The sequence below is a fragment of the Lagenorhynchus albirostris genome, chromosome 15 (genome assembly GCF_949774975.1).
Source record: "Lagenorhynchus albirostris chromosome 15, mLagAlb1.1, whole genome shotgun sequence".
In the NCBI taxonomy this organism is placed as follows: Eukaryota; Metazoa; Chordata; class Mammalia; order Artiodactyla; family Delphinidae; genus Lagenorhynchus; species Lagenorhynchus albirostris.
The window spans coordinates 10,539,037-10,555,644 of NC_083109.1; the positions used below are offsets into that span (position 1 = coordinate 10,539,037).

The 16,608-nt window shown below is 46.2% G+C and overlaps 1 protein-coding gene across 1 annotated transcript in view; it reads left to right on the plus strand.

The window, feature by feature from the left end:
- NFATC2 (nuclear factor of activated T cells 2) overlaps positions 1 to 9,023 on the plus strand; it is a 142,721-nt gene extending 133,698 nt beyond the window's left edge. The window contains exon 10 of the mRNA XM_060123533.1: positions 6,229 to 9,023. Within this exon, the coding sequence (XP_059979516.1) occupies positions 6,229 to 6,284 (56 nt within the window). The 3' untranslated portion in view covers positions 6,285 to 9,023. The remainder of the gene's footprint in view (positions 1 to 6,228) is intronic.
- The last annotated feature ends 7,585 nt before the right edge of the window (positions 9,024 to 16,608 follow it).

A 16,608-nucleotide genomic window follows, 5' to 3' on the forward strand; every position in this document is an offset into this window, starting at 1 on the left:
CATTCTCCACCAGTGACTCTCAGACACCATCAACAGGCAACAGTAACACTCAGCGAAACTTGGCTGGATACCCACCCGGAGCCAGAGTCCCTCCCGAGAACTTTGCATCCGGCGAATCAGGGTGACAAAAATGCAGCTGAAATATCAGCGCGGAGACTCAGCCACTTCGTCAAAGGGCCTTTTTAGTGCGCTTCTTCCCTCCCCGATGTTAGGACTTGGCAACGCTCTGACCTTGCAGGGGCCTGTGAACTCTGGCAAGCTGGCTCTGATCTGCCTGGCCTCAGAGGGGATTTACCATCATGTAACGCTTCAGACCCCACCCACAGCTTTAGGCTACAGGCCTATCAAGGCGTTTTTGTCCTTTTCACTGAGCCGCTGAAGCCTGGCCCTTCTAGAAAGCTCTTCTTCCGTTCCCAAGTGCCTCCAGAGCGTGTGGGGATGGCTGGGAGGGGAGAAAAGGCTGGGGAGTCGCTTAGCAAGTGAGAGCATGGTGATACCCAAGTCACCGGGGACGCCAAGGCCAATGGCCACCTTTCCTTCTTAGCTCCTTCCCACGTGCTTGTGGGGAAGACAGGCCTGGTGCTCAGGGCACAGAGTTCACTCTTGGCCTTCAGAGTAGCTTTCCCTGAGAGCGGTTAGGACAGAATGTAGAAGCATCCAGAGAACACTTCACATGCTTTCTGGTTCAGCCACCCTTGTGTCTGTCTAGCCACCTCTTGCCCCAGCACAGGTCCCAGGACTGACCGGGGCAAGGTAGCGCAGGAGAAGGGCGGCGGGTGGGACTTGCGCCTGTGTTAACTCTCAGATTCTTTCTTTTGGCCTCCAGAACACTGCCTTCCTGGTTCAGGAGCGACTCTCTGGCCGACCCCAGGCTCTCGAGGGCCCTCACACAGTCTAACCAGACTTCAGAAAACAAGCTTGAGGTTTGGGAGAGAAATAAGATGGGGCCTGTCCTCTCTTTCCTGTTGCTTCTTTCTCAAGGGATTAAGTTCCAAAGTCAGCAGTTATAGAAAGTTCCCTGGAAAGTCTTAAATTGCACCTCAAGTCTATCTGTGTGGCCTTCTGTGCGTAACCCTGAGTGGCCATTCTTCTGCAAACTGAACTTTGGGGACCTCCGAGCTCAGCTAAAAAAGTCAGCACGCAGGTGTCCGGGCCCGCAAGTGAACCAGAAAATTCCTGGGGCAGAGTGGGATGCCAGCAGAAATCAGTTTTAAGAAATTTACCACTAATCAACCCAGAGTTGTTGGATGAACAATAATAGTAAAAGGCACTGGCTTCCCCGGATTGCCATCCCCGAAAAGTAGGGGAAGAAAACACTTTGCTATCTTTTTCTTCTTTGCCATTGGCGTATATACTAGAGACTGGCAAACCATATCTCAGGCCAAATGTGGCCCCTGGCCCGTTTTGTTGAAGTTTTATTGGCACACAGCCATGCCCATTTGCTCACATATTGTCTGTGACTGCTTTCATGTTTAAAAAAAAAGCAGAGTTGACTAAGGGGCTATATAGCTCACAGGGCTGAAAATATTTTTATCTGGCCCTTTATAGAAAAAGTTTATTGACCCCTGGTATATTCTCTCTTTATGTCTGTAGCCATTTTTATTAGACTTATTATTGATTTGTAACACCTCTTTATATATGGATGACCTTTGTCATACTGAATATACTACAAATTTCTTTTTTGGAGTTTTAAAGAAAAATGTATAATTTTTATATACTTACATGCATCTGTCTTTTCTTTCTTTCTTTCTGGTTTCAGCCTTAGGTGTCAGGCTTAGAAATCACGCTGAGGCCGTAGCCATGTTCAACATCTAGTGTTTTCATCAGGTGTCTCTCTGTAAGGGTAACAAAAGTTCAGGGGTGCTTGTGGCAGACTGAACACCACTGGCCTCAATTCTGTTCCAAGAAAGTGATGCTCAGTGACCACCTTAACCACTCAGCACACAGCCTTGTCTGCTCATTAACATCGTAGAGGCTTCTCTGGCCTTTTCCTGACACACAAAAGATGCTGAGGATTCCGGGGCCCCAGAAGAAAGGTGATGGCTAGCAAACCTCATAGCACCATCTCTTTACCTATATGGTGGAGCCATATAATGTACAGGTTAATAAAATGGGGCTATGGATTCAAATCCTGATCCCTCCCCTTCACCTGCTGTGCCAAGTGACTGCCCGTCTCTCTTTCTCCATCTATAAAATGAGGATGAAGGTATTACTAGGTTTGGTGTGAGAAGTACTCAGTGCTTGGTTCAGCACCTGGCACATTTTTATCCCTGAAAAAATGTGAATGGCTTATATTCTTTTGTGGAGAAAAAGCTCCAGGCAAACAACAGACCGAAAACCCCTTTGTCAATTGGATAACAGAAAAATCAGCTTCCCTAAACTAAGGGACCTAGGCTGACGATGTGGGGTCCTCGTGGTGGGCTAAGATGCATGCATTAGGCACCTGCTGTATGCACGCTGCTATGCATGGTACAGTGGGCCTACAACCAACTCAAATAACATGGCACAGGGGGGCAAGCAAAGCATTTTGAGAACTCAGTGTTTGCTTCTGGAGGGAGTCAGGACCCCATGTAGGAATGTGAGAAGGCTTCTGGGAAAAAGGTGATACTCAGGAAAGGGGGCAGGAGGGAAGGCAGGATTTGGACAGGAGAGGAACCATTTGGAGAACTGCCCATGGCCCGATGTGGGAAGAGGTGGGAGAAGAGGTGCAGAAATTGGCGTAGGATAGATGCTCAAAACATTTATCGGATGAATGAAATACTGATGGCAGTGACCTAGAAGGGCGGGTTTCAACACTCAGACCTGAGAGTCAGACCTGGGGCCAAATCCCAGAGCAGACAGTGGGACCTGAGGCCACTTAGTCCCTTGCTAAGCTTCTGCTTTCTCAGTAATACATGTTATTGAGAGCTTCCTCTGTACCAAGGCACTCTTCAAAAGCCAGGGAGACGGTGGGGGAACAAGAAAACTAAAGCACTAGAACAGTGAACTGCCAGGAACCGGTATATGAAGGCGATTAGGAGACCAAGCACAACTGGGTGGCGGCACGTGGCACTGCCGACTGTCCCCAGAGCCTGGGGCCGAGGAGACTGAGCAGAGCCTCGAAAGAAGTGAGGGAGAAAAGCATTAGAAGAGGCGAGGGGACCAGCAAGGGCAGAGGCTGGGAGGCATGAGTGCGGCCTGGGGAGCACGTAGAACGGAAGCCAGTGTGGTTCGCTGCAGGGGGGAGGGGGAAGGGGGAGGGCAGTAGGAGGCGAGGTCACAGCGGGAACCAGATCGGGGCAAGACAAGCCCAGAGCAGGGTTTTTGGATAAAGGAGACCTTAAGCACGGAGGGGGCCAGAGTGAGGAGACTAAAGGTGTGACAGAGAGGAGGTGACAGGGCTGCTGAACGGGCAGACCACCTTTCCTTCCCAGGGAGAGGTTCCATGGTGACGTTGGGAAGTTGATTCAAAGAAAGGGCAGCACGATGCCCCCTTTTCCCTTCCACCCAAAGACGCGAGGCTGCAGAGGCGGGACCTCTCGAGTCGGGGTGAAGTGATTGGGCAGAGACCCTTTCGGGGAACTTAGAGCCCACGTTTGCAGACCCATGTGGCTGCACTGCCGTGGCCGCCCCCCAGCTGGCGCTTCTGCCCTAGAGCTTTCTCCCTGTCTACAGCCAGGGGCATGAGCTCTGAGGTTTCAGAAAGAAAAGGTTCCTCTCCCCCAGGGAGGTTGCAGAGGGCGCGAGTGGGCCTCGCTCTGGGGCCCGACTGGGCGGCCGGCCGCCTCCGTACCCCGACCGCGAGGGGGTCCGATGCAGAGCGTTCCCCGAGTTTTCTAGGTTCGGCTGTGGCTTTCAGAAAGCCAGAGTGGTTTCCATCCAAAGGGAGGGGGAAGCTAGACCGTCTCCCACCCAGCCCCTAACCTGGCCCCGAGCTCCGAGAAGGGAAACGACCCTTTGGCGAGGGCGGTGGTGCTAGTGGCTCTGCCCAGCAGTTATTTTTAGAAAGCCGAGGCCGTGGAACGTTTCCATTGAGGATTGACTCCTCTCGTTTCCTAGGTTGAGAAAACAGGAAACCCTTCAGAATCCGGGCTTTGAAAAGCTTCGCGTGAAGCCGCACCGACCCCGCCTCCCCCCTGGCCACGTGCTTTCACTCCTGCCTGGCTGTCCTCACTGAGGGCCCCCCCGGGCCGCCCAGCCCTGCACACTTCCCAGCGGCCAGGGCTGCAGAGGCGAGGGGTCCTGCTTCCTCCAGCTCCGGGAGTCAGCTGGTATCTGCTACACAGTTAGGGCCCAGTTAGAGCTGGTTAGCCGAACACACGAATTCATCCCCGGAGTTCCTATCAGTGGATCCACTCCCACACTTTGCAGCCGGTTGTTACTCTGATACATACATTCTCATCCATTAACATCCAGAGATACTGTGTCATGTGCTCGTACATATATACATACGCACATACCAGTCTCTGAACCAACATCTGCTCTACGCCGGGGACTGTGATAATTTTCTCACTGTGTCATCTCATCTAAGCTCCTCAACAACTGTAGAAGGAAGGTCATATTTTCATACACAGTTTACAGATGGGGAAACTGAGGCACAGAGCAGTTACATCACTAGGGCGAGATTCAGCGCGCAAGGAAGCAGCAGAGGTGGGATTCCAGCCCCGGCCACCCGGCTCTAGAACCTGAACTCTCGAGCGCCCCTTGCACCTGCTTTCAGCACACATCTGAAGAACAGTGAGCGACGCCTGATTGGTTTCTGCCACAAAACAGAGCCCGCTGGTGTAAAGCACTAGGTTTAGAGTCCAGCACAAAGCGTGGGGTATCACTACCCATCACACAACTGACAGCTACACGACACTGGTTACCTGGCCTCCTGCTAGGAGCTTGTATATACATCAATGCCCAGCATCCTCACAGCAGCCCCAAAAGGGACACATGATGACGATTCTCACTCTACAAATGAGAGAGCCGAGGCACAGAGGGGTGAGGTCACACGGCCCGTTTAGTGAGGGAGCCAGGAGTCAGACCAGCACATTCAGCCCCAGAGCAGTGTGTTTTTGCTCTCTGCTTATTCTGGGAGTTGCAGACTCATCCAAGCAGGGGTTTTCCAGGGAAAAGCACCCCGGACCTAGGCGAGCTCAGGGTGGAGGGAGTCTGAGCCCATCGACAGTTCACCCTCACTGTTCATCTTCCACCTCTGTAACCTGAGGATGAGGCTGAGATGAGAAAACAGAGGCGGCGGCTGTGGGAGGAACTTAGTGCAAGCACCAGGAGAGCGGAGATTCATCTCCCTTTTATGGGACCCCAGAGGGGTCCTGCCTCCTCTGCTGCTCCCGGACCCAGTCCACACGATCCAGCTGTGAAACCAAAAGTGCACACACACACACTTTAGGGCAGGTGCACACCCCCGCCTGGTGTCTGGGCAGCCTTTGAAGGCAGCTTTTCCCCAAGAACATTGAAGGAAGCCTTTTGGCAAGAGCCGCTATTCTAAGAGCTTACTGCCTTGATCCCAGGACCTGGTGCCTCAGATAAGTGGCCAGAGTGGGAGAGCAGGGCTAGCTCCTGATGCCGCTGGCTGGCACTGCATTCCTGGTTCCCTGCTAAATTCCATGCAGCTTTCTGGGGCAGGGGGTGATGGAACACTCCAGAGCCCCTTGAGGACACTGGGTACTTGAGAAGACTCAGAGCGCGATCCTTCAGTAGTGAGGAGGGGTGAGGGGGGGCTGTGCTGAAAGGGATGAAGATTATGTTTACACTGATGGCTAGGCTTTGGGGTGGTCCCACCCACTCTCTTTTTAAAGGCCCCTCTTGCGAGTCGTTAAGTTTTGTGGGTCAAGGAACTGTCTTTTAGTCACGGAGTGGGTATTTTCTGGACGTTGTAATAACAGACAGAGTTTGGTATACAGTAGAGCACCTCGAGTGCATTCAATAACAAGAAGGAGAAAGTGTTCCTTAAATCATGCCCTGTGGCCCAGCTCCATTTCTGCCACAGCAATTTTTAAAAGTTACCATTTGGGCAATTTTCACTAACAAACCCATACCACAAAATAGCATCATGGGGGGTGAGGAAGAATCATGATGTGGGAAGGCATTTCTTATGTTAAAGATTGTCAGATGTATTACTGCAAAGACAAAAACATGTTTTAAAAAAACAGCCCGGTTGTATTAGGTTCTAGAAAGCTAACCCGATCCCTGTTTTGGGTGCCCTCTCACTCGCGCTTACTCTCTCTCTCTTTTCTTTCGTAGTTAATGAAATTATCAGGAAGGAGTTTTCAGGACCTCCTGCCCGAAATCAGACGTAGAAGAAAGCCATTAGCAAGACACCATCCACATTGCTAACGCCGGAGCCTCCCACCGTCCTCCCCGGTGCCCACCCCACCCGGAGGCTGAGCACGGGACCATGTACCGGCCGAAAGCTACCCCTCTATTCCGGAGCTCGCCTCCTCTCTGTGCATTCTGAGTCTTGTTCTGAATCCCAAAGAGCATCTCGATTGACTTTCAGGTGTCCCATCCAAACCTTAAGTGCCTGCTGACCCCAAATACATCCTGAACCAGACCACCCGCTGGAATGCGCCTGAGAGCTGAGAGCCTGCAGCCGGGGACTCGGGGGACGGAAGATGGGGATGCAGTTAAACCCCAGCCCTTGCCTTCACTTTTCTGGGTCACAGATACAGCCCTTGTACCTTTTGAAGGAAAGGAGCACTCCAACAGCAACCAAAGGAACGTGACCCAGCTTACGTCACTGGGCTGAAGAAAAACAAAGAAGCTGGCCCATCTTCCCTAGGGATTGCCCGTCCACACCAGGGATGGGCCACAGCTCAAGCTTGATTTTTAAATGTTCTGCTTCTGAATCAAAAACAGTCTGGCTCATACAAGATCACCTGTTAAAGCTTCTCGGCGTTATGACACGTGTACACTTTTTTCTTCTCCGCTTTCAAAAAGCTGGCCGGGGGGCGGAGGGGGGCCCTCTTGGCTAGCTGCCCTTCCCCCCTGCAGCACGCGGTCACGGACAAGAGGAGGTCACCCAGGCTGCCGGGTGAGCACGCATCCGCTGCAGCCGGACAAGCTTCGCGGCTTTTTGATGTTCCCGCTTTCTTTCCTCTAACAGCCCAAGTGCTTTTCCAGAAAGTACAGTAGTTAAGAAGAATCGCAAGCATGTGCATTGAATTTTGAGAAGGAACGGCAGAAGGGCTAAAGCAACGAAAAAAAAAAAAAAGAAGAAAAAAGTGCAGGTATTTTTGTTAAGTAAAACGGTTGCAAAGTATAGCAGCTGGCAGGCCTAAGTGCTTCGGTGGGTGGGCGCCCCCACGATCGAGGAAGAAGGCTGAATTCCCTCTCTGGCCTAGACACAAAGTGGGATACTCAAGCTCACGATTCGGCCCCGAAGTTCACTGGTTATTTTTAACTGAACCCATTGAAACCCGCCCCCCGCCCCAGTCCCCAAGACGCCTCTGCATTAGCTGCTTCATGCAGCACAAATGTGATCTGAATAGAAGCAGATCCTCTCCCACACAGCCCTTAGTGTGAATGTGCTCCGCTCAGACCACTCGCATGGAGTGTGCAGCTTAGCCCTGAGTGTCTCTCTCCTCTGGGTGCACCCGCGGTCCGCCAAAGTCTTCCTCCTTTGGGGCAATTTTTGCAAACAAATAAAACCCTCCAAGTTCTTGGCAGGTGAGCTGTTAATCACACAGATGTGTTTGTTTACATTCATTGCAGACACCCCAGAACAAACTGGGGATTCCTTTTCGGCCATTTAATTGCTTCCCTGTAATCAAACACAGAGTGTAAATGTTCCTGGCACTCTTCAAAAGGCTGTACTCAGGCCTTCTGCCTAGCAGAGCTGACTGAAAAAAATCACTCTACGAAGAGAATCGTGGCAGTTAAGGGCCCACTGTGGGCTTTCTAAGTCCTGGCTTTGTCATCAAAACCTTTCTGAGAGCTGGGGCCAGGAGCTCCAGACCTGTGACCCCGGCCTGGTGTGTTGGGGGCTCCAGAGAGGACAGAATGCAGCACGTGTCTGTACCCTTTTGGTCAGGACCTAGCATTTCTTCCCTCCCACCCCACCAAGGACAGGGGACTTTTCCACCCAGCCCAAGCAGAGTTTAGCAAAATTCTTTTCAACAAACAGAATACCAGTAAGAAGTTGACCGCCATCGCAAAGCTTCTGGGATGCAAAATTCTTCCTCATTAATAAAGTGTTCCTTATCCAAGCAGCTTTACCTAAAGAACTTTCTCTCCAGCAATATTGACTTCACGGGGGAAGGGTTCAAGCATTTGGTGAGCGATTTGTTCTCACTTGACCTGGCTGGGAGCCATTTTTTGCACATGAGGGAATTTGGCCTTTCCTCAGTTATCTGAATGTTTTACCCAAGTGCCTTCCTGCTATTGTAGCAGTCGCTCAGCTGCACTGTGCATGGGGTGAAAAAGGACTAATGCGTTTTCCATCACTATTCTAACCATGTTAGTGCAAAGGGCCTCCTAGTAGTTCAGATTCCCGTATGTATAGATGTACGTGTGTGTGTGTATAAGACACTCACAAACTCTTTTTCTAAGACATCCTAGCTGGGTATTATAGGAAGCACTTTCATAAACAACTATACCAAATAGCAAAGGAAGGAAACAAAAGCATTAGTTTTGAGACATAAACAGGCGAGAGAATGTGTAGTAAGACTCGACAGCAGTCAGGAAAGTTTTGTCAGATACAGATGCCAGGAGGAAGTTTTGCCAAGAGTAAACTGCTCATGAAATATTTTCAGTATGGGGAGAGGCAATAGGTCCTCGAAGAGAAAGAAAAAGGATGTCTAAACTGTCAAGATGGGTGTGTTGCACGTGTGTTAGAAGGATCTGTTAGGTAGAGGTTTGTACTTGCTACAACCGAGGTAATGTAAATATATAGCACTTCCAACAGCAATCTGCCCTGTTGCTGAATGTAGTATATTTCCAAAGTTTGAGTCTTCCTGTATTGTACAAAAATACTGCTGCTTGATAATATATAATAGCAACCCAAATTAATAAGTATGGTATTAAATTTTATTTTCTTATCTGTATTTTTATGCTTTTTATCTGTCCTCAAGATATCGCATCCTTGTTGGAATTAGAAAATATTTATAAGTGGTCAGAAATCTTTTTCAAGTGTCTCTTTTTTCGTATACATTGAGGATTTTTTTTCCCTAAGAGAAAGGATGTATTCTTGAAGATTTGTTAATCATTCCAGGAAAAAAAAAAAAAAAACACCCCAAACAAAAGCCCACCTCAGAGCCTGTTAGTCACCTGTCTGCTAGAAGAAACCGTCTCCGGAGAAAGGAGGGGGAGTGGCTCTGTGGAAGGAGGAAGCACCTGTTTGTTGCTTGAGGACACTGCTGACTTCAGCTCTGAGCCGCCATCTTGCCACTGAGAACTGGAAAGTGTTTAGATCCCTCCAATAAGGGACCTAGTAGGTGATTTTGATGTAACAAAACTGCCTGTGTTGTAATGGGGAGTCTAAAAAAGACACAGGAGTAATGGGGAGTTCCTAGAACAGAAGTGCAGGCTAATGTTTACAGAGCTCACTGAATCCTGGTAGATAAACCCCCGTACACGTTACCCAAAGGACGTTCAGTGTTTTCCAGCAAAGACACAGACTAGACGAATCAAGTCGATTCTTTCTAAGAACTGGGAAGCACTGATGTAGCCTTTCTTGTTTACATCCAGTGGCCAAGCCATCCCTCTCAGGAAGCCAGCCTTGGCCAGTGCGGGAGCTGTCATGTGTAGACAGATTGGAAGCTGATGTGTTCTCATTTCTCACTCTGGACTAAAGGGGAGGCTTGAGTTTATTTTCACGTCAAACCCTTTCCAAGACCTTCTTATTTGTTCAGAATTGAAAGAATGTCAGGGGTCTGGTTAACAACTTTGTTTGCTTTACGTTTACAAGTGGCACAGGGGTTGTGACATTCTTGACGAGTCGGGGTAAACCTTCCTGAACTCACTTTTGGAGGGCCAGGCCCTTAGCAGCTACCCAACGTATCTTAACCTTGGATCTCCCAAGCTTGGGTCTCGGGCATTAAATCTCATGGAGCCACACCAGCCAATGCAAGTGGTTTTCGTGCATTCCAGCTAAATGCTTACGAACAAGAAGCGTCACGTGAAACTGATCACAGACATCAATTTCTCTCAGCTTTCATGAGTGCCTTGAGTTATAGCCAACATCACTGTCTTAACTCAGTTTGTTTAGAAACAAATGTTTCTGGTGATTGTTGAGCTAGCAGTGGCTCCGTAAGCCAGCCCTTCCGAAAGTGAACTGGCGTGTTGGGTGCTGGAAGAAAGGTTTAGCACCCTGCCTTTATGCAGCTGTTGGCCAGTTAGAATAAACTCCACCTGCCTAGTTCAGGCTTTGGATGCAAATGATGCTGTTCTATTAGCAGGTGCTTTCAGCACTCTGATTGGCCCGAACGGATGGACGCTGTGGTTGGGACAAGCTTAGCATCCTGACACACCTTGTCAAAGAAGCTTACTCACCCCTGTTGCCTCTACAGCCCTCAGAGGGGAGAAAATGTTGAGAATGTCCTCGCTAATTCTCCAACAAATAGAAGTCTCTCCCACGGGGTGGTACTGGAAGGCTTAGGTTTTGAAAATCTTGACTGTTAAAAGGAGTTTGAATACATCACATTCCTATGCAAAACGTTTTTAACCTTCAGTTTAATGTAGTTTATTTTTGCTATATGTAAAGTATTTTTATACGGCTTGTATCATGATAGTTTAGCAATAAAACAGTTGAAAGCAATGGCTACTTTGGGCGTATCTTTTCTTCTCTAGAGATGCTGTTCAGATACCCCTTTACATTTTGAGTTCGTACATCAAGGACCCTTTGTGTGCACATCCACGTGTGGGTTTATCACTCCTCTCAGCCGTGTGAGGTCGGGACTGTCCATTTTACATCTAACCTCCAATATTTGCATCTTACATCAGAAGCCCAAGGTGACCGAGTCATGAGCTCAACCTGGATTTGTCTGATTCTCTCTCTGCTCCCTCCACTGCAGCTCTGCTATAATCTGTGTCTCTAGACCTCTTTAGGAGTAGCATCCAGGTAAACACATTTATAATGTCCGCCTTGGGTCTGCTCGCAGAGGGTCCCAGAGCATTTACAGGGAACTGGGCAGAGCAGAACAGTCACTCGCAGAGCAAAACAGTCTCTGCTTGAATATCTTACAAAATTCCAAAGTTCCCTCCAAATTATCTTTTACCATCAAACCCTCAAACAGAATTAGATATTATAAATACTAGAATTTTCCAGCTGGCTTCCTCCTTATAGCAGCTTTTTCTCCTTATAGCTAAAGCATCTACGAGGTTTGGAAAAAAATTTCTATTTAAAGTCTTAATGTAATACGGTTCAAATGTCATCCCACTCTTCAGCACTACCCTTAAACCCTAGGGAAGCAGGGTCTCAGCCCCAGGCCCTGTACTTCAGGGACCACTTCACTCCACCATAACTCTACGCTGAGGATACCTTCCTGGGGATTTCCCAAGCCCCCTTCCAGTGCCTGGAACCAGCAGTACCATGTGGGGTAGGGTGTCCCAAGCATATCAGGGTCCTGTATGAGTTGTGGCTTGAGATGCCCCTGGTCCCCCTCAGATGGGGCCAGCTCGTTCCCATTTATTTCCTTTGGGGCACAAGGTCAACAGGACACAAGATCCCTCAAAGAGCTCCAGGACCTGCACCTACAGGGTCCCAGCCAGTTGCCAGAAGAGCTTCCTGGTGAGCAGATTGCTCCTTAATGGCCAGCACAGGTTTTTTATTTTTTGTGGGATCGGGCGAGATTGGACCACCAGAATGGTGCTGAAACATTGATTTGAGGATGACTCAAATCGCTCATAAAGACAGGAGCCCCACAAAAAATATTTCCCCAGGCCCGCCTGCTCACCCACCCACCCTAGGGGCAAATCTGCCCCTCATGATTTTTTGCTGTAGCTGTATACAACCAGTTCTCTTTAAATTCACTCACTTTCTGAAAACCTTATGTTGCTTTTCCCAAATAGAACCCGGAATCATCTTAAGCAGAAAACAAAATACAAATATAAAACTATACAGATAAAACTATAGTCATTAAAAAAATAAGTCTGTGTCCTACATTTGTGTGAGCTACACTTGGTACGTACCACAAAATTCAGCCTGGGCCTCAGTTTCCCCAAATGTAAAATGAAGATAATAGTCCCCACCTCACAGTCAGTACGTGCTTAATAAATGTTAGCTATCAATACAACCTCCCATCATTTAACTAATAGATTTAAGATTCACCCAAGGCTGGACCTCATTTTTCCAATATCTGGAAGGAAGCATTCAGAGCTTTGACAACAGGTCTTGAATTTTTCTAACTAGATAATTAACTAGCTACCTAATTAGTTAACTAGATAGTTAAAGCCCCAAACTCGAGCTTATCCAGTTTTCAAATCCTGAAATGAAAAGGAAACACACACTGGGGCGTCCAGCCTCTCCTTCTTGGGGAGACTTTGCAAGTCTGTCAATGTCCCTTGCTACCTGCAGCAGCAGGGTGTACTTTTGTACCAAGGAGCAGATATATAACACTGGCTTAGTAACAAGTGGGAAATGAAGAAGTTACAAGACTTCCAGGAGCAAACAAAATGCTGACTCCTACACAGGCTTTTCAGGTTCATAAATGGAAAGGAAACTGGTTTCTTGGCAAGAGCAGGTTGAATATGAAATAACCCCGTGAAGGAAGCACAGACCACAGGGACCATTAAGAAATGAAAGCAAAGTCATTTCTTTTGTTTGAGGAGCTCTGGGAGCTGTGATGAGCTGCACCAAGCTTTCTCCAAAAAGGGCTTCCACTCGAAACTGTCTCTGCCTTCACCCTCCCAGTAAAATTCAGCAGTCCAGCTTGGTAAATGGCCCAATGTGGAGTTATCACCAAAGAGATGGAAACCCCTGCCCAATCCCAGGATTTCCAGGAATTCTTGGTTTACTAGAAATTTGAAACTCAAATTCTGCACTGAACTCCAGACACAAAGCACTATGACAATTGGATCTTAGCTTTTTTTTTTTTTTAAGCAGGGAGGGAGCAGCTCAGGGCTTTCTATGAGCTACTGATGGGGCTCCCCAAGAAAGACCCCCAGATCACATGGCTGCTGATCAAGAGCCCTCTGTAATTAATACCATCAGGACAGCTCTTGAGGAAAAGCATTCACAGGACAATCTTGGCACCAGATTTTAAGTACACGTTCTCATGCACACTCCAGACTCATGCACCTGCCTGTGTGACTTCTCCACTCTGATACCCAGGAGGCATCTCTAGCTCAACATGCCCCCGATCTTCCTAATTCCCAATCTCCTCTTCCCACCCACAACCCTCTAGTACACCCTGTCCTCCCCATCGGTTTACGGCAACACCATCTAAGCAGCTGCATAGTCAAAAACCTGGGAGCGACCCTGGATCCCTCACTGTCCCTGGGCCCCACACGTCGGCAACGTTTGGTGGATCCATCTCTGAAATCACACCTTTTTGCTTCACGCCCATTGGACCACCTTTATCTTCTGCCTGGACGACAGAGCGGCCTCTTGACTGCCCTGGTTCACGCCTACCCTCACTGCCTGCACAGTGGGCAGAACATACCACACCTGCTCTTAAAGCCTTCCAATAACTGCCCTTTGCATTTACTTTTTTTTCCCCAAATTTATCAAAGTATGATCGACAAAGTGTGTATATTTAAGATATACAACGTAGTATCTTGATATATGTTAAAAATTGTGAATTGGTTACCAAAATTAAGCTCTTTAATGCATACATCACCTCACACAGTTACCTTCTTTTTGGTGGTGAGGACATTTGAGATCTACACTCTTAGCAAGTTTCAAGTATACACTTTTATTAACTCTAGTCACCATGATGTACATTCAGCTTCCACAACTTATTGATCTCAGAAGTTAAAGTTTGCCCCCTTTGACAGAATCTCCCTGATTCCACAACCCCCATCCACGGTAAGCACTATTTTACTCTGTTACAGTAAGTCCCCTGCATACCAATGAGTTCCATTCTGAGAGCTCATTTGTAAGTCCCATTTGTTCATAAGTCCAACAAAGTTAGCCTAGGTACCTAACTAACACAATCGGTTATATTGTACTGTATTGTAATAGGTTTATAATACTTTTCACACAAATAATACATAAAAAACAAAAAATAAAACATTTTTAATCTTACAGTACAGCACCTTGAAAAGTACAAGAGTACAATACAACAGCTGATGCTTCTTAGCAGTACCGGCTACATCACTGCTGCTTTCACGTTTGCTTCTGGACATCCTGGGCTTGAAATAAATATACTATACTACTGTACTGTATACAATACTGTAAAGTACACAAAAACACAACTACCTGTAGAGGATGCACGCACGTGAAAATGTACGCCAGACACGTGAACTAACTTAATGTGACTGGACACGTGAACGCATGTTAGCATCTGTGAAAGTTTGCAACTTGAAGGTTCATATGTAGGGCACTTACTGGACTATGAGTTCAACTTTTTTCAATTCCACATTTAAGTGGGATCATACAGTATTTGTCTCTGTCTGGTGTATTTCACTTAGCATAATGCCCTCCAGTTTCATCGGTGTTGTCTCAAACAGTGGGATGTCCTTCTTATGGCTGAATAATATTCCAGTGTGTGTGTACATATATATATGCCACATCTTCTTTATTCATTCACCCATTGACAAGATACTTAGGCTGCTTCCACATCTTGGCTATTGTGAATAATGCTGCAATGAATGTGGGAGTGCAGATCTCTTCAAGATCCTGTTTTCAATTCCTTCGGATATATACCCAAAAGTGGGATAGCTGGACCACGTGGTAGTTTATCTTTAATTTTTTGAGGAACCTCCATACTGTGTTCCATAATGGCTGTACCAATTTACATTCCCATCAACAGTGTATAGTGGTTCCCTTTTCTTTTCTTTTTTTTAGGGGTTCCCTTTTCTCTACAACCTCACCAACACTTACTTTGACATTTTGATAATGGCAATCCTAACAGCTGTGGGGTGATATCCCATTGTGGTTTTCATTTGCATTTCCCTGATTAGTGATGCTGAGCATTTTTTCATGTACCTGTTGGTCATTTGTATGTCTTCTTTGGAAAATTCAGGTCCTTTGCCCATTTTAATTAGACTTTTTTTTTTTTTGCTATTGGGTTGTATGAGTTCCTTATATATTTTGAATATTAAATCCTTACAGAATATATGACTTGCAAATATTTTCTCCCATTCTGTAGGTTGCCTTTTCATTTTGTTGATGGTTTCCTTTGCTGTGTATAAGCTTCTTAGTTTGATGTAGTCCCACTTACTGATTTTTGCTTTTTTTTTTTTGGCTTGTGCATTTGGTACCAAATTCAGGAAATCATTACCAAGACTAGTGTCAAAAAGGTTTTCCCCCATGTTTTCTTCTAGGAGTCTCATGGTTTCAGGTTTTACATTCAAGTCTAAGACATTTTGGGTTGGTTTTTGTGTATGGTGTGAGATAAGGGTCCATTTTATTCTTTTGCATGTACCTATCCAGCTTTCTAACACTACCATTTATTGAAGAGGCTACTTTTTCCCCATTGTGTAATCTTAGTGAATTTGAAGATTAGTTGACTATATATGCATGGGTTTATTCTGGGCTCTCTTTTCTGTTCCATTAATCTGTGTGTCTCTTTATGCCAATACCATACCATTTTATCACTATAGCTTTGTAATGTAATTTGAAATCACAAAGTGTGATGCCTCCAGCTTTGTTCTTCTTGCTCAAAATGGCTTTGGCTATGTGGGGACTTTTGTAGTTAAATACAGATTTTAGGAAAAAAAATCCTGTTCCTCTGAAAAATGCCATTGGAATTTTGATAGGGTTTACATTGAATCTGTAGATCACTTTATGTAGTATAGACATTTAAACAATATTAATTCTTCAAATCCTTGAGCATGCGATATTTCTATTTATTTGTGTCTTCAGTTTCTCTGATCAATGTTTTATAATTTTCAGTGTATAGATCTTTACACTCCTTGGTTAAATTTATTCCTAAGTTTTTTTTTAATGCTATTGTAAATGGGATCATTTTAATTTGTTTTATGGATGGTTGATTGTTAGTATATAGAAATACAACTGATTTTGTATCCTGCGACTTTACTGAATTCATTACTCTAACAGATTTGTTGGTAGTCTTCAGAGATTTCTAAATAGATCATTTCATCTGCAAAGCAGGCAATTTTGATTACTGATTCAATCTCCTTACTAGTAATTAGTCTTTTCAGATTTTCTCTTCCTTCACAATTGTTTTAGCAGGTTGTAAGTTTCTAGGAATTTCTTCTAGGTTATCCAATATGTTGGTGTATAACTGTTCACAGTAGTCCTTTATATTTCTATAGAATCAGTCCTTTATATTTCTATAGACTCATCCTCTATTTGCAGATGATATGATATTCAAAACTCTAAAGATTCCACCAAAAAGCTATTAGAAAAAATTCAGTAAAGTTGTAGGATACAAAAGTCAATAAACAAAAATCAGTTGCATTTCTGTATACTAACAAACTATCTGAAAGAGAAATTAATCCCATTTATAATAAAGAGGAATAAATTTAACTAAGGAGGTGAAAGATCTGTACACTGAA